Raw genomic sequence first — 25835 nt, 5'->3', positions numbered from 1 at the left:
CCACCTCAGCCCCGGGCTGTGCCCTGCCCCCTTTTGTCACTGTCTCCACGGCCCTGCTCCCAGATGTCCATGTCAGCTGGTCCAGCTCCGTCCTCTTGGGGATTGGGGTCCCAGCCAGTTTGCCCTGTGTTCCCAGTTTGTGGAATTCCCGTTTTCTCCCCATTACACTCACCCAAAGCCACTTCTTGGCCCTCTCCACATCCACCCCTGTGCCCCCATTGCTAAGTGCTGGGCAGCAGCTGGCCTTGGCCCTGATCCCCATCCGTGGGCACCTTGCCTGTCACACACATCCTGTGACCAGCAGCTCACCCCAGCCTACTGTGGACAGTGGTCCCCATCCTAAGGAGGGTGCTGCAGCAGGGGCTGAGTTTAGGACTGGGGTAGGACAGACAGGACCATTGGCAGAACTGAGTCCTCCAGCATGGTGACAGAGTCCCGGACTTAGAACTTCATGAAGGAGTCGAGTGGCGCAGGAGTTGTCAAGGTTCACATGTAGCACAAAGGCCAGGCCAGGGCTCCTGGTCCAGGTCCTCCGTGGGCTGGGTGGCTCTCCCCTCTGCTGGGGGTCCTTGAGCAGGGGCCCCGTAACCCATGGGACTGACATCTCTGGGGAGAGGTGGGTGGTGCTCTGGGATAAGTGTGGGTGGTCAGGGGTCACCTTCCGCCCCTCACTTGCCACAGTGGCCACAGTTGTCCCTCGGACGGTGTGACACCTGGTATGAGTTGGCCTCTGGCCTTCCCCCTACACCTTCCGGCACACTCCCAGTTGAGCATCCTGGCTGCTCAGACCAGATGCAGCACACAGAACATGCTAGGCCAAGATGCAGAGCTCTGCTCATGAGGCCTGGCCAGTTAGGGGTGCAGGTAGCCCTCCTGATGCCCAAATGTGATGGTATGCCTGCCTTGGCCCCGGGCAGGCCACAGCCCTCCTGCCTCCCTGGTCCTGACAGGGAGCAACATGTGTGCCCAGTCCCCAGCAGGCAGCCCTGCTTTCATCCAAAGACCTGAAACCTGTACACTCAGCACCACCACTATGGTGGGATGGGGCTCCGTGGCTCCCAGCTCCATGTGGCTAGAATTCATTAACCAGCCACCAAGATAAGGGAAGAATCTGCCTGTAAGTTCTGACCTGCTAGCCGATGAGGGCACAGGGGGAGGTGGCTTGGGAGCCAAGGGGCATCATGCCAGCTGCCCTGGAACAGGCACGGGCCAAGGCAGCTGGCCAGGCGTCCTAGGGTTGGAGCAGGGGGTGCTGCCCAGACTGGTGATCAAGGGAAGGGTGCAGGAAGGACCCTGCAAGTGGCCTCGGTGGCTCTGCTTCTGGAGCCCTGACTGGTGCTGGTGGCCATCACGTGGCCTGGCTGAATGTCAATACTCTGCGTTTAGCTGCTGGGAGCAAGACATACCGTCTGCATCTGCGAGCCCCGAGTCTGGGCTATGATTCGATCTCCGTCCGGGGTGACGTGACCAGTGTCAGGATCATCCTCAGGACCTGTGCAATGCTACGGTCTCAAAGGGTTTCCGGGTGACTCCTGGGGGCAGGGTCGCCCCCAACAGGCTCTTGGGCCTGTCAAACATGGCATCGGTACATGGGGAACAGATAACACCTTGCTCGCCTGCCGGAAGCAGTGCCAGCAGACACCCACTCCTCAGCCTGGTCCCTCAGGTGGGATGCCATGGGAGACCCTGGATATCCACCTCAGCCCAGAGCCAGGGTGCTCAGCCACTGTGGGCAGAGCCACCGCTCTGTGGGCACAGTCATTCCTTCTCTCCTGGTCAGACTTACAGGCAGCAGAAGCACTGTCTTACGGGGTTTCTGGGAAAACCAGATGAGTCACAGATGTACTAGCAAGCACATTAACCATCGTGCCAGTGAAGGGACCTGGGTCCTGGCTTCTCATTTGTCACTCTAAGCTGCAGGGCCTGCCCCTAACTATGACCACATGTGGGTGGTGATAGTTGAATAAGCAGAATGAATCCTAACATCCTGTTTTGATGCAGGGATGCTCAGCACTTCCCCCCTACCCACTCCTAACACGAGTGAGAGCTTGGAGGACAGGGCTGGGCTTTCTGAGCAGCAGCCCTGAGCAAGCTCCCTGCTCCATGTCCTGACCAGGTGGCGGGCTCCACCATGGTTAGCACTTGTGTGCTCGGCCCCCTAAAAGGAACAGAAAGGCAAGGCTCCCCCTGAGGAGCCCCCACCCCCGGCACAGCCCCCCAGCACAGAGGACACGGGGCCACGAGGTCCTATTCACACTCCTGCCTTCTCAGCAGGGCTGAGCACAGGACCCAGGTGGCCTGTCTCTTCCCCAGCACTCCATCCAGGCCAAGCCCCGCAGGGGTGCTCCCCAGACATTCTCTGACCCAGCAAATGAAGGGAAAGGTGAGGGCAAGATGAGGAAAATGTAGCTACTGGGAGAGGCTGTGCCTAAGACAGATGGCAGGGCCCTCCATGGAAGAACTATGTTGGGTTAACAGTTTGTATGAAAGCTCAGAGAACCGCTACTCAGTTGCTATGGACACCAGACCAGGAGCCAGGGTGGCGGTGGGGGTGGAGGGGGACAGAGGGCCGCAGGGGTAAAGCCAGGAGGGGCAGATGGACAAGACTTGGGAGCTAAGCAGAGGTGAGGGGTTTGAGCTCATGGTGACAGAGCTCTGACTCTGCTGGCCACCCCACTCCAAGCTTCTCGCAATGCAGCCCACCGCGACCCAGGACTTGGAGCCAGGTTGAGCCCAGGTCTCTGGTGGGGGTAGGGGGTGGTCATGAAGCAAGAGGAGCTTGTCTGGGCCCATGCGTCTCTTTTCTGATGGAACACATGGCTGCTAAGGCATGACCAGATTAAAAAGCCCAAGAAAGCCCTCCAGGTACTCGACTCACATGATGAAAGAAGTCTCCCTGAGATGCTCTGCAGAGGACTTCGGGGGGGCTGTGTGTCCTACCTGAAGGCGTAGGTCTTCTGGTGCCAGCTCAGCTGTCCCCGGATGCTGTAGGCGATGGTGGTGACAAACTCCCCGCCCAGCCCCAGCTCCGAGCACAGCTTCAGGGCAAACTTCTCAGGTGAATTCTCCTTCTCCGACATGTCCCACTCAAACTGGTCCACCAGGGAAATGTTGCCCACGTGGATGTTCAGCTAGGGCCACATACGAAGGTTAGTGTGTCTGATGTGCACCCACCCAGAGAGGCCAGGAGTACACGAGGGCAGCTGCTCAGGCCTGCCAGACACCAGCTAAGACCTGAGCAAAGCCATCCTTCCGGCTGTAATTTCCCCACCGGCAAAATGGGCCTGACCCCATGAACCTCCTGGAGCTGCAAAGAGAGGGCAGCCTGAGTCCACCTCCCCGATGCCTGCCCAACTTGCTCACTGCAATGGCCATGCCCTCTTGCCTGTCCTTCCACACATGGAGCTCCTCCTGCCTCAAAGTCTTTGTTCTTGCCACTCCCTCATCCAGGAACCCCGATCTTTATGTGACCATGATGGCCAGGCAGGACTCAGCTCAGTGTCACCAAGTGCCCCTCCTTTATCACCTCACAGGACTATGGAGGGTTTACGGAGACAGTACAGGGAGCACATGCAGGGTGAGCATGGAGACTATGTCCCCATCCCCACTGTGCTGGGCAAGCATGGAGACACTGACCCCACTGTGCAGGGCAAGTGTGGTGACGCTGGTCCCAAGTGGCGCTTGGCTACTCTTAACCTGTGTCAGCTTCTCTACCTCCCTTGTACCGCCGGGCTCTGCTTAGTGCCTGACCCACAGCAGTGCCCCTGGAATGTCTGCTCTGAGAGTGCCCAGCAGCGATACCTGACTCACAGAAGCTGCCGAATACCCTGCTTGCCCTGCCTGGTGGGGGGTACTGCCTCCAAGAAGGCTTCCCAAAGCCCTGCCCTGCAGTACCGACCCCAGAGATGGACGGTGCCAAGGCCTTGGTTTATCCCCGGTGCCCAGTGTGGAGGTGGGGCACCTACCTTGATGATGACACGCTGGTCTGATTGGTCCTCCAGGATGCTGTCTGTGGGGTAGGATTCGATCTGCTGCCGGATCGCTGAGGCAATGGCGGGCACAAACGTCAGCGGGTTTAAGTCCAGGTCATCACAGAGGATCTCCGAGAACATCTCGGGGGTCATCAGCTTCTCTGCAATCAGAAGATGGGGCGGCTGGCTGATGCTTGGGTCCTGGGTACCTAGATGCCCCCACCTTTCTTGACGGCCATGAAGACTGGGGACATGGGGGTGGCCCTTGTGGATGGGGTTGGGGACATGACACTTGTCCTTACCATCCTCCACTCATATCTCTTCTTCTGTGTCAAGAGGTCAAGGCACCTGCCGAGGGCACGGGCTGGCTACCTAGCACCCTCCCAGCCAACTTCTCATAGAAACACCAGTGCCCGAATTGGTCTTCCTCTATGACCTGGCTTCAGTGACACCTTCCCTTGCCTGCTCCTCTAGAGACATGTGCTGTGTCCTCTGCTCTGCACTAGCATGTATGACACAGTGCTGCAATCAACTGTGACATCTCCTGTCCACTGCACAGGCCTGGGGGGCAGCACCGCGGGGTCCCGCTCGTACCGTGGGTGCTCATTGTTGGCTCTGGCGCTCAGCACACTCTCCAGCATGTCACCAGCTCTCCCACCCAGAGTTCAAGCTCCCAGGCACCTACGTCTCTTAACCTCCTTCTTATTATAATGTTGTTAGCTGCCACTGAGTCAGCTCCAACTCACGGTGATTTCACACACAAGAGAACAAAATGCTGCCCCGTCCTACATCATTCTCACTCTCACTGGCATGTTTGAATCTATCAGTGCAGCTCTTGTGCCAATCCATCTTACCGAGGGTCTCCCTCGCCCTTGTTGGCCCTCTACTTCACCCAACGCAATGTCCTCTTCTAATAACTGATCTCTCCTGATGACATGCCCAAAGCAAGTGAGTCAGACAATGTTCTCTTGTGATCCATAAGGTTTCACTGGCTGATTTTCGGAAACAGATCTCTAGGCCTTTTCTCCTAGTCACTCTTAGCCTGGAAGCTCTGCCGAAATCTGTCCACCATGAGTGACCCTCCCGGTATTTGAAGTACTGGTGGCATAGCTTCCAGCATCACAGCAACATGCAAGCTACCACAAAATGGGAAACGAACGGATGGGCGGTGGCCTGTTATAACACAGATGGCTAAAACAAACAAAACTCCATAAAACTCGAGCTTCAAATAGCACCTGGAAAACCAGCCAGCCTGGGAAGCATCTGCCTGAGGACCACCCTGACCTTTATCAACTGTGGGAACACACTGCCATGGCGAGGTCCTGGGTGCTGAATTTGTGAAAGTGACAACCTGTTACAATGGTCCTTGAGACAATCTACTAGCTGGTGAAGCAATTCCACCAAAACAAATGCCAGCCTCCTTCCTGATGCCATCAACAAGATCCAGGTTTGGCTCTGACAGGAATCTGACCCCACTATTCCCTCACTATCTGAAAAGAAGGCTGGAGACCAGCCGTCTTCACAGCACCATCCTGGGTGGGCCACATGACATGCGGCCAGGTAAGAGTCGGCAACTCACACAGCAAGTGAGCGTGGCTTATTGTGGAGATTACAGCAAGAGGCAGAAGTGTTCACGTTAACACCCGGGCGCACGGCCCAGACCATTTTTTAAAAATTAAACCTTTTATTTTGAGCTAATTGTAGATTCACTTGCGATTGTAAGAAATAATAAAGAGAAACACGTGGGACTGACCCAAGGAGTGCAGGTGTGGTTCAACATAAGAAAACCAATCAATGCAATATATCACATTAATAAACCAAAAAACCAAGCCCGTTTCCATCAAGCTGATCCCAACTCATGGTGATCCCATGTGTTACAGAGTAGAACTGCTCCACAGGGTTTTCTTGGCTGTAATCTTATCAGAAGCAGATTGCCCGGCATTTCTTCCACAGTGCCACTGGGTGGGTTCAAACCACCAATCTTTAAGGTTAGTTGTCAAGCACGAATTATGTGTGTGGTCCAAGGATCTTCCTATGTTAATAGGCCGAAGGAAAAAAAACACATTATCATTTCAATTGATGCAGAAAAGGCATTTACAAAATCTAACACTCTTTCATGATAAAACCATGCAGCAAACCAGGGATAGAAGGGAAATGATTCAACATGATAAAGGATATTCACAAAAAATCGACACTAACATCATACTCTATGGAGAAGGACTGAAAGCTCTCTACCTAAGATCACAAACACGACAAGGATGCTCACTCTCACCACTGCTACTCAACATTGTACTGGAAGTCCTAGCCAGAGCAATTAGGCAAGAAAAAGAAATAAAAGGCATCAAAAACTAGATAACTACCTCTATTCATTGATGACATGAATCTGCACCAAAAAAAAAAAAAAAACACAAACCCCAAAGAATCCACAAGAAAGTTACTACAGCTAATAAATGAACTCAACAACGTCACAGGGTACAAGATTGACATGCAAAAATGAGTCGTGTTTCTATATACTAGCAATGAATGATTTAAAAAGAAAATCAGGAAAACTAATCCATTTATAAAAACATCTGAAGGAATAAAATACCTAGAAATAAATTTAACTAGGGAGTGAAAAGACTTATACACTGAAAACTGTAAAACACTGCTAAAAGAAATAACCCCAACCCGTTGCTGTCGAGTTGATTCCGACTCATAGCGACCCTACAGGACAGAGTAGAACTGCCCCATAGAGTTTCTAAGGAGCGTTTGGTGGATTCGAACCGCTGACCTTTTTGGTTAGCAGCCGTAGCACTTAATCTCTACGCCACTAGGGTTTCTGAAAGAAGTAAGGGGGACATGGAAAGACGTGTCTTCTATGGACTGGAAGACTTAATGTCGTTAAGATGTCAATACTACCCAACTAATACTACCCAAAGCGATCTATATATTCAATACCAGACCTGGTGCTGTCGAGTCAATTCCAACTCATAACGACCCTATAGGACAGAGCAGAACTGCCCCATAGGGTTTCTAAGGGGTGCCTGGTGGATTCAAAGTACCAACCTTTTGGTTAGCAACTGTAGCGCTTAACCATTATGCCACCAGGGTTTCTGACATATTCAATACAATCCCTATCAAAATTCCAACAGCCTTTTTTTTTGCAGAAATGGAAAAGCCGATCTTCAAATTCGTATGGAATGGCAAAGGGTGTTAATAGCCAAAGCAATTTTGAAACAGAAGAAAAAAGCAGGACTCACACTCCCTAATTTAAAAATGTACTATAAAGCTACAGTAATTAAAAGAGTATGGTACTGGTATAAAGATAGACATATAGGCCAATAGAATGGAATTGAGAGTCCAGAATAAAACTATGTATATGGCCAATTAATTTCTGACCAGGGTGCCAAGTCCACTGAATGGGGAAAGAATAGTCTCTTCAATAAATGGTGCTGGGACAACTGAATATCCACATGTGAAAGAATGAATTTGGTCTCATATCTTAAACCATATACAAAAGTTAACTCAAAATGGATCAATGGCTTAAATATAAGAGCTAAAACCACAAAACTCTTACAAAAAACATAGGAGTAATGCTTCAGGCCCTTTTATTTATTTATTTCAATAATATTGTGTTTTTGGTGGAAGTTTACACAGCAAATTAGGTTCTCATTTGACAACTTCTATACAAATTGTTCAGTGACATTAGTTACATTTTTCACAACGTGTCACCATTCTTTTTAATTGCGTTCTGGTTGTTTCTTTTTCAGTACTCTAGTTTCCTTGCCCCGTTATCTTCTTACCTTTGCCGTACAGTAACTGTTGACCTTTTGGTCTCACATAGATTTTTTTTAATGGAGCACCATACTCAAGGGTAATATACTTTATTTTGTGTCCCAATCTGTTATTTTGCTAAAAGGTAACCTCAGGATAGCTTTGGTTCAAGGTTTAAAGAGTATCTCAGGGTGATAGTGTCAGGGGGCTCTCTACTCTCAAATGGTCCAGTAAGTTTGGGCTTTTTAAGAAATTGAGTTCTGTTTTGTATTTTTCTCCTATTCTATCAGGGTCCATCTATTGTGGCCCTGCTCGGAATGGTCAGTAGTGGTAGCTGGGCACCATCTAGTTCTTCTGGTCTCAGTGGATGAGGCTGTGGCCAGTGTAGGTTATTAGCCCTGTAAACTAGTTTCTTCTCTGAGACATTCGTTTTCTTTTCTCGTTTGTTCCTGATGAGTAGAGACCAAGAGTTCTATCTCGGACCGCTGCTTGCAAGCTTTTAAAACCCCAGATGCTACTTATCTTTCTAGGATGCTGAACATGAATTTCATTAACTATATTATGCCAATTGACTGAGTTGTCCCATGAAACTAAGATCTTAAGCCTTCAAACCCAGAAAAGCATTTTCATGAGGTGTTTGGTTATGTCTGAGAAATATCTGCAGTTGTGTTCTCTATGATTATGTGTGCAAGCACACACATATCTATATGTACACATACAAATAGATACTTCTATCTCTGCACACATATGTACATACCTGTACCTACCCATACACATATATGCCCATGCACATATATATGTGATCATATACTCATTTTTTAGTTATTGTTGCAAAATTATGTATGTCATATTCTTTACCACAAACATCCTTTTTTCTTGTGTGCTTTTTAGTGGCATCACTTCCTTTGGTCAAAGTGTGTCAGGACCTTGTTTTTGGCAATGGATTCTTAGATATGACATCAAAAGTACGAGCAGCAAAAGACAAAATAGATAAATTGGATTTCAGCAAAATGAAAAATTTCTGTGCATCAAAGGACTCTATCAAGAAAGTGAAAACATAACAGACTGGGAAAAAAAATCTGCAAATCATATATCTGAGAAGGGTTTAATATCCAGAATACAGGTAGTCCTCAACTTATGACAGGGTTCTGTTCTGACAATTCTTTTCTAAGTCGGTTCTAACGTAAGTTGAATACCTCATTGTTTTAGTTTTTATCATTCTTTCTTTCTTTTTTTTATTTCAAATGAGATGGTTTAATTCTAGGAGGTACAGAATTTAGGGCGTAATAAAGGCCAAAGAGCAGACTCTGGCAGGATTCTGGACTGGGTTTACTCTGATCGCACAGATAGGAATGGCTGAGTGAGAAGAACTAAAGAGATGAACCATTCTATGATTTCTTCCTTTTTACAAAAGTATATTCTTAAATGTACAACAGGCTCCAAGACAACACTTCATTCTAACTACAGCTGGCAACAGATGTTATAGGAGGGAATCCAGATATTTAAACAGGAACGGAATCAAGGGTTACCATCGCCTCAGCCACAAAGTACAGCTTATTTTTTGCCAGATTTCTTAATTCCACCTGTGGCCAGGGGGCCCTTCCCCATGGCCTCTCGCTTTTAGCTCCTCAAGTTTCTTCTTTTCTTTTTGTTTCTGCTTGAAAGCCTTATTTTCCTTGTCCATTTCCCTGCTCTGCTTCTTGGGCTGTTTCAGGGGCTTCTTCTTGCTACCTTCACAGCTGGACGTGGCACCTGCCGCCCCTTCCCCTGCTCTGCCACTGGAAGCTGAGCTCCCGACCCCACCTCCCCACCTCCATTATTATTTCTTTTTATTATCAGTATCTTTACAAACCCAATCTTTGTCTTTGGGGTTGGCATGGGAATAATAACACCAGCAAATAATGAGCTGCAGGACTATATATGGTACATATTACTAATGATAAAAAAAGTTGCCATCAACTCGATTTCGACTCATAGTGACCATATAGAACAGAATACAACTGCCTCATATGGTTTCCAAGGAGCAGCTGATGGATTGGAACTGCCGACTTTTTTGGTTAGCAGCCAAGCTCTTAACCACTGTGCCACCAGGGCTCCATTACTAACGATAATATGTATTAAAAAAAAAAAAAAAAAGGATAGCCGCAGGTGTGGTTCGTCATACTCAAATATGCCCTAAGTCAGGGGACTACCTGTATATAAAGAACTTCTACAACTTAACAACAAAAATCAAACAATCCAATCCAGAAATGGGCAAAGGACTTGAAAAGACATCTCACCAAAGAGGTTATACAAATGACCAACAAGCACATGAAAAGATCCTCAACATTATTAGCCATTAGGGAAATGCAAATTGAAACCACAGTGAGGTATCGCTTCATGCCCACTAGGATGGCTATGATTAAAAAAAAAGAAAGCAACAGGTAGGTGAGGACATGGAGAAACTGGAAGCCTCATCCATTGCTGGTGGGATTGTAAAACGGTACAGCTACTGTGGAAAACAGTCTAGCGGTTCCACAAAAAATTAAACATAGAATTACTACACCATCCAGCAAGTCTGCTTCTAGGTATATACCCAAAAGAATTGAAAGCAGGAACACAAAGAGATACGTGTAAACCAATGTTCGCTGCAGCACTGTTCACAGTAGCCAAAAGATGGAAACAGCCTAAATGTCCATCAACAGACGAATGGCTAAACAAAATGTGGTCCATATATACAACAGAATACTACTCAGCCATGAAGAGAAATGAAATCTCGACACGTGCTATGACACGGATGAAACTTGGAAACATCAAGCTGAGTGAAAGAAGTCACAAAAACACAAATATTGTATGATTCCACTTACACGTTTGGGATGATAAAAAAGTTTTGTAAAAAGAGAATGGTGACAGTTGCACAACATTGTGACTGTAATTAATGTCACTGAATTGTACACTTAAAAACGATTAAAATGGACAATTTTATGTTATAAATATTTGATTACAATAAATTTTTACCAGAAAGATCCCTGTACCCTTTACCCGGTTTTCCCTAATGGTAACACCTTGCAAAACAATGGAATAATATCACCACCAGGATATTGACATTGATACAGTCAAGATACACAGCACTCCATCACCACGAGGAACCCTCCTGTTGCCCTTCTATAGCTATGACCACTTCTCTTCATGCCCACACTCTCCTTAATTCTTGGCAACCACTTATCTTCCCCATTTCTGTACTTTCATCATTTCAAGAATATTATATAAATGGGCTCCTACAGTAGTAACATTTTGGAATTGGCTCTTTTGACTCAGTGTAATCCCCTCGAGATTCACCCAGGTTGTTGGAAGTATCAACAGTTCATCTCTTCTTATCGCTGAGCAGTATTCCACAGTATGGCTATATCACTGTTTATGTAACCCTTCACCCACTGAAAGACATCTGGGTTGTTTCTCATTTTTGGCCATTATGAATAAAGCCGCCGTAAACATTCATGTACAAGTTTTTGTGAACACGAGTCTCTATTTCTCTAGGATAAATGTCCAGAAGTGCAACTGCTGGACTGTATGGTAGTTTCACGCTTAATTTTTAAAAGATACCACCAAACTGTATTCCACAGCAGCTGAACCATTTTACATCCTGTCTTAGTTACCTAGTGCTGCTGTAACAGAAATACCACAAATGGATGGCTTTAACAAAGAGAAATTTATTCTCTTACAGTCTAGTAGGCTACTAATCCAAATTCAGAGTGTCAGTACCAGGGGAAGGCATTTTCTCTCTATCAGCTCTGGAGGAAGGTCTCTATCATCAATCTTGCCCTAGACTAGGAACTTCTCCATGCAGGAACACTGGATCTGTTCCTGGCATTGCTTTCTTGGTCATATGAAGTCCCCCACTCTCTGCTTCCTTTTCTTGTAAGATAAAAGGCAAACTCCCTTTACATTGGATCAGGGATGTAACCTGAACAAGGGTGTTACATTACACCCCACCCTAATCCTCTTTAACCACAGGCAGAGATTATGATTTACAACACACAGGAAAATCACAAAATGGGGGACAACAACGATACTGGGAATTATGGCCTAACCAAGTTGATACATGATTTGGGGTTTCAATCCATGACACTCTACCCTTTGACCCCCCCAAAATTCATGTCCTTGCTACATGTAAGATACATTCACCCCATCATATCATAGCAAAACTCTTAAATCAACTCCAAGTCCAAAATTCAAAAATTCCTCTTCATCTGTGAAATCTAGAATACAAGTTATCTGTTTCCAAAGTACAATGGCTTAAGAGACACAAGCCAGACATTTCCATTACAAATAGGAGAAACTAGAGGTAGAGGGAAAGAAGGCATAGCAGGCACCAAGCAAGTCAGCAGAACACATTACATTGGCCCTCAAGGCTTTGAAAATAATCCTCTGTTCTCTGAGGATTTACACCATAGCCTTGCCCTCCAGACTCTAGATATTGGCCACACTCTCTGGATTCTGAGTAGAGAGAGGCTCTTTGGCCCTGGGCTTCAGCTCCACCTTCCAGGCCCACTGGGACAGCAACTCTGCTCCCTCAGCTTTAGACTCGCTATTCTCCTAGTCCATCTGAGTGAAGACTCCACCCATAGGAACACCAGAGGCCATGGCTCCACCCTTTGAAATCCAGAGGTTGAGGCCATACCTTTGAGACTGAGGCAGCTTGGCTTCCTGTGTTCCTTGTCTCTTCAGCTTCTCCTTCCTAGTTTCTTAGCCTCTCAGCTCTTTGGGCCTCACCACCAGCATCTGCCCTGCTGGGGCAAGTGTTTCAAAGTTCTGTAGCTCCACAAGTAAGTGCCTGGAGGCACCCCACCCTGCCAGGAAGTCTCCTGCATACAGGCACTCAGCTCTCTCACTCTGTGGGTCAGCTCCAGCGCTGTCTGGCCCTGGTCTCCTGGTTCTGCTGCTGCCAGTCCTCTGCTGCTATTTGTCATCATCTGTGTTAACAGTTCTCCTTACTTCCTTCTGAGTCCTCTATCCATTCAGAGTTTAGAAACCGCTTCCACATTTTAGGTATCTGTTAGAGCAGCACCGTACCAAAATTCTTAGTTACCTAGTACTGCTATAATTACCACAAGTGGATGGCTTTAACAATGAGAAATGTATTCTTTTTACAGCTACAAATCCAAATTCGGGGTGTCAGCACGAGGGGAAGGCTTTCTCTCTCAGCTCTGGAGGAAGGTCCTTGTCATCGATCTTTCCCTGGACTGGAAGCTTCTCCATCCAGGAACCCCAGGTCCAAGGGACACGCTCTGTTCCTGGCACTGCCTTCTTGGTAGTATGAAGTCCCCCACTCTCTGCTTGCTTCCCTTTCATTTCTTGTAAGAAAGAAGGTGGTGCAGGCCATACCCTAGGGAAACTCCTTTACACTGTATCAGGGATGTGACCTGAGCAAGGGTGTTACATTACACCCTACTCTAATCTTCTTTAACCACAGGCAGAGATCATGATTTAAAACACAGGAAAATCACAAAATAGACAACAACCACAAAATATTGGGAATCATGGCCTAACCAAGTTGACACATATTTTTTGGGGGACACAATTCAATCTATGACCCATTCTCACCAGCAATATGCAAGTAGTCCAGATTCTCTGCATCCCCACCTGCACTTGGTGATGTCACCTTATAGATGTGGAATATCTCACAGTGGTTTTAATTTGCATTTTCCTAACGGCTAACACTGTTGAATATCTTTTCATATGCTTACTTGCCACCTGCATTTCTTTTTTGGTGAAATGTCTCTTCATGTCTTTTGCCCATATTCTAACGTGATTGTTTGCTGTTTTATTGTTGCATTTTGCAAGCTCTTTACATATTCTATTTACTAGTCCTTTGTCAGAACTGTAGCGTCCAAATTATTTTCTCCTACTCTTTAGCTTGTCTTTTTACCTGTTTAAGAGGGGCTTTCACGGAGCAAAATTTTAATTTTGATGAAGTCCAAACTGTCAATTTTTCCTTTTATGGACTGTGCTTTTGGTGTTAAATCTAAGAATTCTTTGCCTAGCCCTGGATCTCACAGTTTTTTTTTTCTAAAAGTTTTATAGTTTTGTGTTTTTCATTTAAGTCTGTGATCCACTTTGCATTTGTTTTTGTATAAAGTACAAGCTTTAATCAAGATTCTTTTTTTTTTTTGCCTACGGATGTCCAATTGTTTCAACCCCATTTTTAAAAGGGCTGTATTTGTTCCATTCAGTTGCTTTCACACATTTGTCAATAGTCAGTTGGGCATATCTGTGTGGGTCTATTTCTGGATCCTTGTGATGAAATGAGTTCCTTTATGTGGCCGCCCTTTGCCTTGGTTCTTTGGAAACGCAGCTTGAGTGATATTTCCCCCAAGCCCTGAGGAATTACCTTTGCCTTAGTTTTCAACCCCAGAGGGCTTGTTAGTTTTATCCAGGTTCACTGACATTTCCTGGGGAAGCTGTAAAGAGCCTGAGATTTGATACTTTTTTTCTGGCCCTGGGCTGCAGCCTACCCTGTGATTGGTATGCACCTTCCAGGGACTGCTCAATATACTTAAGCAAATGAAGTGTCTGTGGCCTACAGAGAAAAAAAAAATTTTTTTTTTTTTTTTTTTTTAGAGGGGACTGGTAAATTTGTGACCATGGTGGGAGGGCTATGCTTTGAAACAGAGAAGAGTTTGCTTATATACGTAGCCAACAAGGAACCTCCTAAAAGGGCTGTAACAAGGGTCAAAGCCTCTAAGACTGAACACAGCAAGAATCCTAGAAGGGGCCCTATAAAAGAGAGGATGGTGATGGCACAAACCTGCTGCTAAGAATGCAGCTAAGAGAGCTGAACAAAACTGCTGCATTGGCTATGAGCTGTATCAGTTAGCAGTGGAGAGGCCGACGGCAGGAAAGCCTCTCCTAAGGGAGTCGAGAGGAGGCCTGCAGGGCTGAGAGGGGGTGTGCCTGGCAGAGAGAAGGGCCTGTTTGCTTGCCCGGCCCAGAGGAGCTGAGAGAACGTCCTGCACTGAAGAAGGGAGGTGTGTTCTCCGCCTCCAGGGCGCCTTCCAGACTTTGTGTGCTTCCTCATCCTGATCCCGAGTGGTAGCCTGTTGATCCTGATGCTGAGATGTAACCTGTTACTTACTTAATAAACCACTTAACTCGAAGTATGGTCTGTGAGTTCTGTGTGGCCACCGCAGTGGATTATCAAACCCAGCAGAAAAGTAGAGTGCGCTGTGGGGAGGATGGCTGGTGTCAGTGTTAAAAAGGTTGGAGAGTGGAGGTATGTCTGACCTCTACCTCACAGGGGCCTGCCTTCGGCAGCCCTTGATTCACATCATCCCCCCTGAAGTTAGACAGCTTCTGACGCTACTCCCACCATGCCATAGCTCTTAGTTCTGTTTCACTGATCTATGTGTCTATAAGTTCTTTCAACTTATTTTAGCTGTTCTAGTTCCTTTGCTTTTCCATATAAATTTTAGGATGATCCTGTTTATTATCTACAAAATACCTATTTTTACACAAAGAACATGCACCTTCTACATTTGTTTGCCAACCGCTCCCTCCCCCAGGGAGGTATTTTCATAAGCACCTTTACGCCAATTTTTTTTTACATGTTGCTAAAAAAAAAAAAATAGCATAGTGCATTTACAAAAATACCTTGTGGGGGAGGGAGCAGCTGGCAAACAAATGTAGAAGGTGTATGTTATTTGCATAAAAATACAGCATTCTGCTGGGATTTTGATAAAATTCCATCAAGTACGTGTATCTATCTGAGGAGAACCGACATCATTACTATGTTGAGTCTTCTAATTTATGAACATAGCACATCTCTCCATTTACTTAGATCTACTTTGATTTCTCTCATCAGTGTTTTATACTTTTCAATCTACAAATCCTGCACATTTTGATTATTTACACATTTTTTTCAGTGATTGTAAATGGTACTGCATTTTAAATTTCATTGTCCATGTATTCATTGCTAGTATATGGAAATACAATTGATTTTTGTATGTTTATCTTAACATCCTGTGAACTTGATGAATTCAGTTATTGGTTCCAGGTGTTTTTAAAATTTTTTTGTAGATAATACCTTGAATTATCTACGTAGACAATCATGTCATCTGCAAAGAGAGATAGTGTTATTTCTTCCTTTCCAATCTGTATGCCTTTTATTTACTTTTCTTGCCTTATTGTACTGCGAGAACTTCCAGTATTATGTTGAGTAAGAGTGGTGAGAGCAGACATCCTTGCCTTCTTCCCAATCTTAGAGGGAAAGCATTCAGTCTTCCACCATTAAGTATAACGCTAGCTGCAGGTTTTTTGTAGATGCTCTTTACCAAGTTTCGAGTCCCGATGGCATAGTGGTTAAGAGCTTGGCTGCTAACCAAAGGGTCAGTAGTTCAAATTCACCAGCCGCTCCTTGGAAACCCTATGGGGCAGTTCTCTGTCCTATAGCGTTGCTGTGAGTCAGAACTGACTTGAGAGCAAACGGTTTGGTTTGGCTTTTTACAACAAGTTGAGGAAGTTCCGCTTCTATTCCTATTTTTCTTCAGGTTTTTATCATGAATTTGCATTGAATTTTTTCAAATGCTTTTTCTGCTTGATTAATGATGTGGTTTTTCTTATTTAGTCTGCTCATATGGTAGATTACAGTGATTTTTTTATTTTTGCATACTGAACCAGCCTTGCGTCCCTGGTCATGATGTATAATTCTTTTTATATATTGGTGAATTAGCTAATACTTAAAGATTTTTATATTTATACTCATGAAGGATATTGGTCTGTAGTTTTCCTTTTTTGTACGGTCTTTGTTTAGTTTTGATATCTTAGTAATACCAGTTTCATAACATGAATTGGGAACTGTTCCTTTCTACTCTATTTTCTGGAATAGAGTGTGTAGAATTGGTGTTAATTCTTCTTTAAACATTTTGGTAGGCTCCATCTGGGCCTGGAGATTTCCTTTTTCAGAGTTTTCAAATTACAGATTAAATCTGTACAGGTTACTGCTAAATTCAAATTATCTACCTGATATTGAATAAGATGTGGCAGTTTGTTTTCCAAGAAATCAATCCTTTTTGTCGTCAACTTCGTGTGTGTAGACTTGTTTGTAGTATTACCTTATTATCTTTTACTTAATCTGCAGGGTCTGTAGTAATATCCCATTTCATTCATGACACTGAAATTTTTTTTCTCTCCTTTTTATCTGTCTTGTTAGAGGTTTGTCAGTTTAATTGCTCTTTCCATAAAATTAGTTCTGTGTTTCATGAATTTTCTCTACTGTTTTCAATTTCACTGATCTCTTTTTATTATGTCCCTACTTCTGCTGCTGCGGGTGTATTTTGCTCTTTCTCTAGGTTCTTGAGCTTGGAACTTAGATAACTAAGACTTTTCTTCTTTTCTAAGGCATGCATTTAGTGCTATAAATTTTCCTCCCAGCACTGCATTAGCTGTGTGTCAAAGTTTGATTTGTTATATTTTCATTTTCATTTGGGTCCATGTGCTTATTTCCCTTGAGACTCACTCTTTATTCAGAAGTATATTTATTTATTTAGAAGTATAGCTCAATTTCCAAGTATTTTTAGTATATTCCAAGTATAGTTAAGTTTTCAAGTATTTGATTCCGCTGTGGTTAGGGCACATACTGTATGATTTTGATTCTTTTAAATTTGTTGAGGTTTGTTTTCTAGCCCAGAATATGGTCTATATGGTGTATGTTCCAAGGCTATTTGAAAAGAATGTGTATTCCCCTGAATTCAATAGCATTCTATAAATGTTGCACAGGTTCTGTTGATTGGTGGAGTTGCATTCTTCTGTACTGCTGCAAATTTTCTGTCTAGTTTTTCATCAATTATTGAGAGAGGAGGGGTGCTGAAATTGCCAATATATCTGTGAATATGTCTATTTCTTCTTTCAGTTTTTGCTTCGCATATTCTCCAGCTCTGTTGCTTGGTACACAGACATTTAGGAATGATACGTCTTCCTAGTGGACTGACTATCATTATTTAATGTCCCTCTCTGTCTCTGGTAATGTTCCCTGTTCTGTAGTCTACTTTTTCTTCTATTAAAACAGCTACTCCTGCTTTCCTTTGATTAATGTTTCCACGATATGTCTTTTTTCCAACCTTTTACTTTATCTTTCCTACGTGGTATAGTGGTTAAGTGCTGTGGCTGCTAACCAAAGGGTCAGCAGTTCGAATCCACCAGGCGCTCCTTGGAAACTCTATGAGGCAGTTCTACTCTGTCCTATGGGGTCTCCATGAGTCGGAATTGACTGGACGGCACTGGGTTTTTGGGGTTTATGTCATTTGAATTGAGTTTCTTCAGAGATAATGGATAGTTAGAGAAAATAAATACTTACCTTGTAGATAACATAGTTGGGTCATGTTTTCTAATCTACTGTTAATTTTTTATTATAACTGGTGTATTGAGGTCATTTACATTAATATAATTATTGACATGTTAGGGCTTAAGTCTGTCGTTTCATTACTTTTCTGTTTGTTTCCTGTTTCTCATTTCTCCATTGCCGAACATTTTATAGAATTCCATTACAACACATTTACAGTGTTTTGAGTGTATCGCTTGTATATGTGACTTATAATGGTCTATTGGCATTGATGTTTACGACTTCAAGTGAAACTTTACCTCCCTTTATGACTGCTGCTGTGTACATCCAACTTTATATCTCTGTGGGTCAGACAGTACCCAGTTCATGACGGGCAGCTCAGGCTGCATGGTGACTTGGTGGCCCATGGTTAAGCGTTCGGTCTCTACTAAGGCCCAGTAACAAGCCAAAAGCTACTTCTCAAAGAGAAAGTAGTTATCTGCAGAGGATGGCAGGGCTGTTGTAAAATCCTACGGGTCAGCGCTGTGATTCACCAACAGGGGCCTGCCAAAGACTCCAAACAGCATCTCTGCCATTGACAATTCAAGCACCGTTAGGTCAGCCAGATCATATGGCCCAAGTGGCAGGGCAGCTTGCACAGCAGCCTGAACCAGTTGCAGAGCCTTCTCTTGTTCTTGGCCCCACTCAAAACTAGCAGCTTTTCAAGTCACTTGATAAACAGGCCAGAGTAGTACACCCAAATGAGGGCCATGTTGCCTTCAAAATCCAGAGAGGTCCACTAGGCATTGTGCCTCCTTTTTAGTTGTTGGAGAGGCCAGATGCAATAACTTATCCTTCACTTTAGGAGAAATATCTCCACATACTTCACACCACTGGACCCTTAGAAATTTCAGTGAGGTGGAAGGTGCCTGAAATTTTGTTGGATTAATTCCCCACCCACCAGCATGCAAAGGGAGATGCTGGTGGCGTAGCGGTTAAGAGCTATGGCTGCTAACCAAAACGCTGGCAGTTTGGATCCACCAGGCGCTCCTTGAAAACCTCATGGGGCAGTTCTACTCTCACCTATAGGGTCACTATGAGTCAAAATCGACTTGAAGGCAATGGGTTAACAATGGGTTAGTATGCAAATGTTTTACCAGTAAGTCCAGAGTTGTTGACAGTTCTTCCTCACAAGGTCCAATCAATAGAATGTCATTAATGTAATAGATCAGTGTGACATCTTGTGGAAGAGAAAGGTGATCAAGTTCCCTGTGGACTAAATTACGACACAGAGCTAGAGAGTTGATATACCCCTGAGGTAGAACACTGAAGGTGTACCGATGCCCTTGCCAGCTGAAGGCAAACTGCGTCTGGTGGTCCTTCAAAACAGGAATGGAGAAAAAGGCATTAGCGAGATCAATAGCTGCATACCAGGTACCAGAAGATGTATTAATTTACTCAAGCAATGAAACTGCATCTGGAACAGCAGCTGCAACTGGAGCCACCATCTGGCTAAGTTTTAGATAAAACAAGATAACTCAATGTCATTCTGCAAGATCTATCTCTTTTTTGCATAGGCCAAATAGGCAAGTTGGATGGGGATGTAGCAGGAATCACCAGCCCTGCATCCTTCAAGTCCTTGATGGTGGCAGTAATCTCTGCAATTCCTCCAGGAATGTGGTATTACTTTTGGTTTACTATTTTCCTAAGTAGGGGGCAGTTCTAATGGTTTCTGCTTGGCTTTCTCTACGAAAATAGCCCTTACTCCACTTCTCAGGGATCCAATGTGGGGGTTCTGTCAGGTGCTGAGTATATCTACTCCCATGATGCATTTTGGAACTGGGGAAATCACTACAGGATGGGCTGAGGGACCCACTGGACCTACGGTGAGACTGACATGAGCTAAGATTTCATTAGTAACCTGACCACCATATGCCCCCACTCTGACTGATGGGCCACAGTGACATTTTGGGTCTCCTGGAATTAATGTAAGTCCAGAGCCAGTATCCAGTAATCTCCAAAAGTCTGATTATTTCCTTTTCCCCAAGTAACAGATGCTCTCGTAAGAGGCCATAGATCCCTTTGGTGAAGGCTGGGGAAGGATTAACAGTATAAATTTTTGGCAGTATAATGAGGTCCTTTCTCAAAGGGACCCAGCCTCCCCTTCATTCAAGGGGTTGTGAGTCTTTAAACTCACTTACGTCTGGGAATTAATTGAGGGACCGTGACAATTCTGGCAATTTGAGGTAGACTGGTGTTCACTTGACCTAGAATTCTTTTACTCGTACGAATCAAGTAAACATTTAAATTTCCTATTTCACTTCTAGGTACACCATGACTCAGTAGTCAATGCTATATCCACATGACTCAGATTATTCTGATTACTGCTCTGACTCTACTGTCCATGATGGTAACCACACCTCACTCGGTCTTTGAGGATTGTTGCCAGTTGGCCCCTTCCACCACAAGCTCTAGTCAGCCCCACTGCAGTTAGATGTCTCAATTCAGTTACAGCAGTTCCCACTGTCACGTCTGACTTATATAAAATAGCAATCATAGCAGTCTTCAAAGATGCTGGGGCTCTCTTCACAAATTTGTTCCTCACCATTGTGGTAAAAGGTGTGTCCTTTGGGCTCTCCATGTCTGGGTCTGTGGATCTATCCTGATAAATTCACTCTAACGATTTCCCTAGGCCTCTGGATACTTTCTACAGTACAGCAAGGCAGGTCTGGTACTTCAACTTGATTTAGTGTAGGCCACCATATAATCCATGCTTCAGTGACACAACTGAACTATTAGATCCTTTTCTACCCTCTCAAGCTGGAACACTGAATGAAGAATCTGTGCTTAGTGAGCCCATATCAATAAACTCAGACTGATCCATCTTTATGCTCCTTGCACCACTATCCCACAGCCATAACAGTCATTCTCATATATATTCCCCAGGTTTCTGTTTGTACATATTTGAAAAGTCAAGCAGTTCTTTTGGAGTGTAGCATGCCTCCTCCTGTGTCACGCTTTGTACTTTACCTTTTGAGGCTCGCTGGGACTTAAGTCTAGTTATAGGTCTGGAAGCCAAAACGAGTGGTACAGATGTGTTTTTAGAACATTTAGCAATGTCTCGTAAGGCATCTGGCTCAGGCAATGACTCAGACAAAAGCTCTTCAAACACAAACACCCGCCCCCCCCCAAAAAAAACAAAAAACCATTGCTGTCAAGTTAATTTTGACTCATAGCTACCCTACAGGACAGAGTAGAGCTGCCCATATGGTTTCCAAGGAGCACCTGGTGGATCTGAACTGCCGACCTTTCAGTTAGCAGCTGTAGCTCTTTAGTACTACGCCATCAGGGTTTCCCTTCAGACACAAGCCTGGTTAATTCCGTGAGATGGGGGTTGAGGGGCTAATGGTTTTACTGGAAAGGTAGCTTAGCAGACAAAGATGGAGTAATCTCTTCAGATGGGAGTGAGAGGGTTGGTTCTGTTGGCAGGAGTGATTCAATGAAATTTAGGGGCTCAGTTTAGGGTCTCAGTTACCCTAGCTTCCTGATTACCTGCCCATATGTCCCCATCCCATGTTTCAAGATCCCATTTCTTCCCAATCAATGCCCTCACTTTAACTTCAGACACCACTCAAGACTAGGAATTCAGTTGATGTTGTAATCCAGTCACTCTTACAATAAGTCTCTGGGTTTGGCTTTCGACAATATCAGCTCTGTTACTTCAAGAAATATGGCTTTCTTTCAAAGCACACGTGGAAACTTTGAGATCGTTTATGAGGTGCTTGAGCTTTGACTCTGAAGCCCTGAGCTCATTTCTTTCTTTCACCACTTTGTTCAGTGAAAGTAGGAGCAACCAACCATGTTCCTTATACCTCTCATTATGAAACAATTGTAGAAAGGTGTCAAGCAAGCCATCACCCAGAGCCTCACCTCTCACCAATACCTGATCTATTGGTGGTGGTGTTTTGCATATTTCTGTTGCCACCTCATGCCACGGATAACCAGTGCTCCCTTTAGTAGTGGAAGCAGAGTCATCAACACTTTTAAGACCAACCAGACTTGAGATCAATTTAGAAAACTCATCTGTATAATATTGTTTCTCTAGAATTACTCTCAGTACCAAATGTTTTGGGCTGAGTTCTGTAGAGAAGTAAAACTAGTGAAGCATCTATACACATAAAACAAAAAAAAACCAAACCCATTGCTGTTGAGTCGATTCTGACTCATAGCAACCCTACAGGACAGAGTAGAACTACCCCATAGAGTTCCCAAGGGGTGCCTGCTGGATTTGAACTGCTGACCTTTTGATTAGCAGCCATAGCACTTAACCACTATACCACCAGGGTTTCTGTGTATGTATATACAGAGAAAGAGATTTATATCAAGGAAACGGCTCACGCAGTTGTAGAGGTTGGAAAGTCCCAAGTCCATGGGTCAGGCTGGAGGCTTCTCCTGACTCAAGTAGCTGCAGGGGCTGGCTAACCCAAGATCACCAGGTCAGACAATAGGCCCCTGGCTCACAGACTGTGGAGGCTGAATTCCAAGATCAGCAGGTAAGCTGGTGGGTTGCTGGCTCACAGACTGTGGAGGCTGATGAACCCTAAGATCGGCAGGGAAGGTGCTAGCTCAACTCCCCAGAAGTGGAGGTCAGATGAACAGCAGCCAGCTGCAGAATCCAGAGCAAGCAAAAGCCCACGAGCCTGGCCAGAAAGTCCACCTATATTGGATGCAGGCTACACCCCAAAGGAAATTCTCTTTCAAATGACTGGCTACTCACAGCACATCCCAGCATGGAGGTGATCACATTATTATACGAATGCCAAACTACATCATAACTGTCAAATCACTGAGAATCACAGTCCAGTCAAGTTGACACACAACCTTAACGATCACACCCAGCACGGATTTCTTTGGGTTACGCTGTTTGTGGGTACACTCAGCTTCCTGAATGCGTCATTTTGGTTTATTTAAGCATCCAAGGTAAGCACATGGACGGAAATCTCTAAAATCGTGCCTTCTGAAACAACATCCTGAGGTGTAGACCCCTGGGAGGCCATGATCACCTTTTTGCCTGTGTGCTGGAAGAGAATCAAACGTTTTCCTGAGGTAGCACATGGCCCTCTCGCTTGTCCCCCTTTTGGGCAAAGATGTTGTCTATGGAGGCACCTGTTCATGTTAGGCAACTCATCCTTTCTGGAGAATTTTAACACTTTCCTAGTTCATGTGACTGTGAAGGCAGATGACACCACATTTCACTAGCAACTCGGATAAGCTACATTTCCAGTGCTTTCCAAAGAGAAGCTCGAACCCACTGCAAACCAAAGCCTACCAAAAAGCTTGAGACAAATCCTAGTAAGGAAAGACTGTCTGGAGGACACATTCATGTGTTTAACTGAGGCTGTTTCATATTTTTTAGTCCCTTTCTCCTTTGTGATATGCCCTCCTTTAAGGTTATTTGAAATTTCAAAGTAAATCAGATATGACTAAAACCACAGCAAATCAATGGTAATTCTGAACACGCTCTTTTAACTACCATGTCGGGGGTGCACCCTCTTAAATGCCTGTTAAGAATCATGGCTCCAGACACTCTGAATACCACCCTGGGCTACGGAAGAATTTGCAGAATGACACCATTCTGATTCCTCAAGAATGGCTTGTAGGACTCCTGTGAGGAAAGACCAGCGAAATGCTGGTCAGGAGAAATAGGATTACACACAGTACTGAAATCCCCACAGCCTTCCCAAAGAGGACGCAGTATAACATAACAAAGCCTGGCCTCCCTCATGAACTTCGCCATGCTATGACACAAAGTGCTGGGGATGGCCAGATGAAGCTCTAGTCCCTCCACAAAGCCCGATGCCACCACATCTCAACAAACATATACATTCCTCCCTCAGGAAATCCCCTGCTGGAGAAAAAATGCAGTAAGCAAATATGTTATTTGTGTAAAAAAGATATATCTAATATGAGGGGAGTGTTAAGAGACCTCAACTTACTGGAAAATACTGCAGGACAATACTTAAATGAAGAAAAATACAATAAAATTATACTTGTACCGTGGTTACAACATTCAATACATTTGCATGAAGAAGCGGTTGGCAGGGAAAATGCAAAACTGAAAATATTGTTGGGGTGGTGAGATTATGGTGATTTTAAGCTTTTAATCATTTAAAAAGGATATTCACTATTTTTTGACTGTGCAAGTCTGAAAAATTCGGTAAGAAAGGAAAGTAAAAACCCCACACAATCCTCCTTCCCAGCTGGCATAAGCCCTCTACACTGTTCAGAACCTGCAGCCTGTAACCTTTCTGCTCTGCATCTGTAGGCAGTTATACTCGGACTCTGGGAGCCCAGGAAGGGCTGGAAGACGGCACCCGACCCCAGACCTAAAGAAGGAAGATATGCAAAGGCAAGAACGCTGAGGGTGAGGGAAGGCTCTCCCGCCGAGGGTGGCAGAGAGGTGTAAAGCCGTGTCTGTGGAGCATGAAAGAAGAGCAGGGGCCGATGTGGCTGAGCCTGGGTCTGGTCAGCACCACTGTCATCATCCGAGCTATGTGGACTAGCAGCTGGCCACTCCTCAACAGTGCTACACGGTGAGGAAGAAAACTAAGGTTCATGTGCCTAGCCCATCAGAAATGGGTAGAACCGGGATTTAAACACAGAGTCCGCACCCTGCAAAGCTAGGCCACAGTGCTCTGAAAGTCACATTCAGAGTCCAGAACCACCTGGCAGGTTGCTGGTGGGAGAAGGACCTATCTGCATGCAATGCCACGGTGGCCAGGTCCAGGCCTGCAGACCAAGCTCCCACATACCATTCATGTTCCATGTGAAGGCATCCCGCAGCTTCTGCCCATCGATCTCCATGTCCAGTCGGATGGGAACCAGCACCTCAGGCTGGGACGCATTCTCATGGATGACAGCGGGGTCGTGGTCGTCAAAGCTGGAAGTGAGATGGCAATGACACTCAGCAAGGGGCCCTGTGGTGCTGCTGCCCAGGGCTCCTGGGATGGGTATTTTCAGGCTTCCTCTCTGCACCAAAACCTATGCCACGAGTCCCCACAGACCTGGCTGCAAGACAGCCCACTTGTCAGAGACATGCTCAGCAGGGCCCAGCCACATCTAACGGGGCGGGACAGCCGCAGTGACCACCATCAGCCTGTCTCTGATGAGCGCCACTGCAACAGGCTGCTCCACAGCACATGCGGGACAGAGAAGCTGCTGCTGATGTGGGCAGTGGGAGTGGATCTAGGTCCACTCAGAAGGCAGGGGTATTTAGCCCAAAAGTAGGCCAGACTTTCACAGAAAGCCAAGAAGGGGAAAGGGTATTCCCAGTAAAGGAAATTGCTTAGCAAAGGCCAAAAGGAAGGAAAACAGAGGAGCTGCTGAGGATACAGCAAACTGACCACAGAGGAGGAGGCCAGATAACCCAGAGAGCATTGTGGATGCTGCTGGAAAGCCACGCAGGGCTCATCTCCGGCTGCAGACCTGGCTCCACCCTGAGGGAGACCCAGATGGACTCTGAATGAGGAAATGACGGGCCACATCTGTATTTCAGGAAGGATCCTGAATGAGGAAATGATGGACCACAACTGTATTTCAGGAAGACAAGAGGGAAGATTGGAGGTGGCAGGTTGGTTAGGAGGTGTGGGAGGGCAGGGGTAAACCTAAGAGTGCCTGCCGAATACGAAGGGTGGAGAGCTGCCCTTGAAAGTGTGGGAAACAGACAACAAACGCGCAAGAGGGCACGCCACACATCAGACACGAGTGTTGTGGGGAAGCATGAACCTGGGAGAGAGCAGAGTGCTGGAGACTGAGCG

At 45.4% G+C, this 25835-nt stretch overlaps 1 protein-coding gene and 1 pseudogene across 2 annotated transcripts in view; both read right to left on the bottom strand.

The window, feature by feature from the left end:
- Nucleotides 1–25835, bottom strand: part of SMARCB1 (SWI/SNF related, matrix associated, actin dependent regulator of chromatin, subfamily b, member 1) — a 41690-nt gene that overhangs the window by 5087 nt on the left and 10768 nt on the right. For both annotated transcript variants that reach the window (XM_049866845.1, XM_049866846.1), the window contains exons 5-7: nt 24831–24958; nt 3966–4132; nt 2941–3131 (exon numbers count right to left, since the gene is read on the bottom strand). In XM_049866845.1, coding sequence (XP_049722802.1) covers nt 2941–3131; nt 3966–4132; nt 24831–24958 — 486 coding nt within the window. The remainder of the gene's footprint in view (nt 1–2940; nt 3132–3965; nt 4133–24830; nt 24959–25835) is intronic.
- On the bottom strand, nt 7271–18068 carry LOC126065649 (translation machinery-associated protein 7-like; annotated as a pseudogene).

The sequence above is a fragment of the Elephas maximus genome, chromosome 22 (assembly GCF_024166365.1).
Source record: "Elephas maximus indicus isolate mEleMax1 chromosome 22, mEleMax1 primary haplotype, whole genome shotgun sequence".
Lineage (NCBI taxonomy): Eukaryota > Metazoa > Chordata > Mammalia > Proboscidea > Elephantidae > Elephas > Elephas maximus.
The sequence above is the reverse complement of the archived record's forward strand: the minus strand, read 5'-3'. Positions and strand labels throughout refer to the sequence as shown.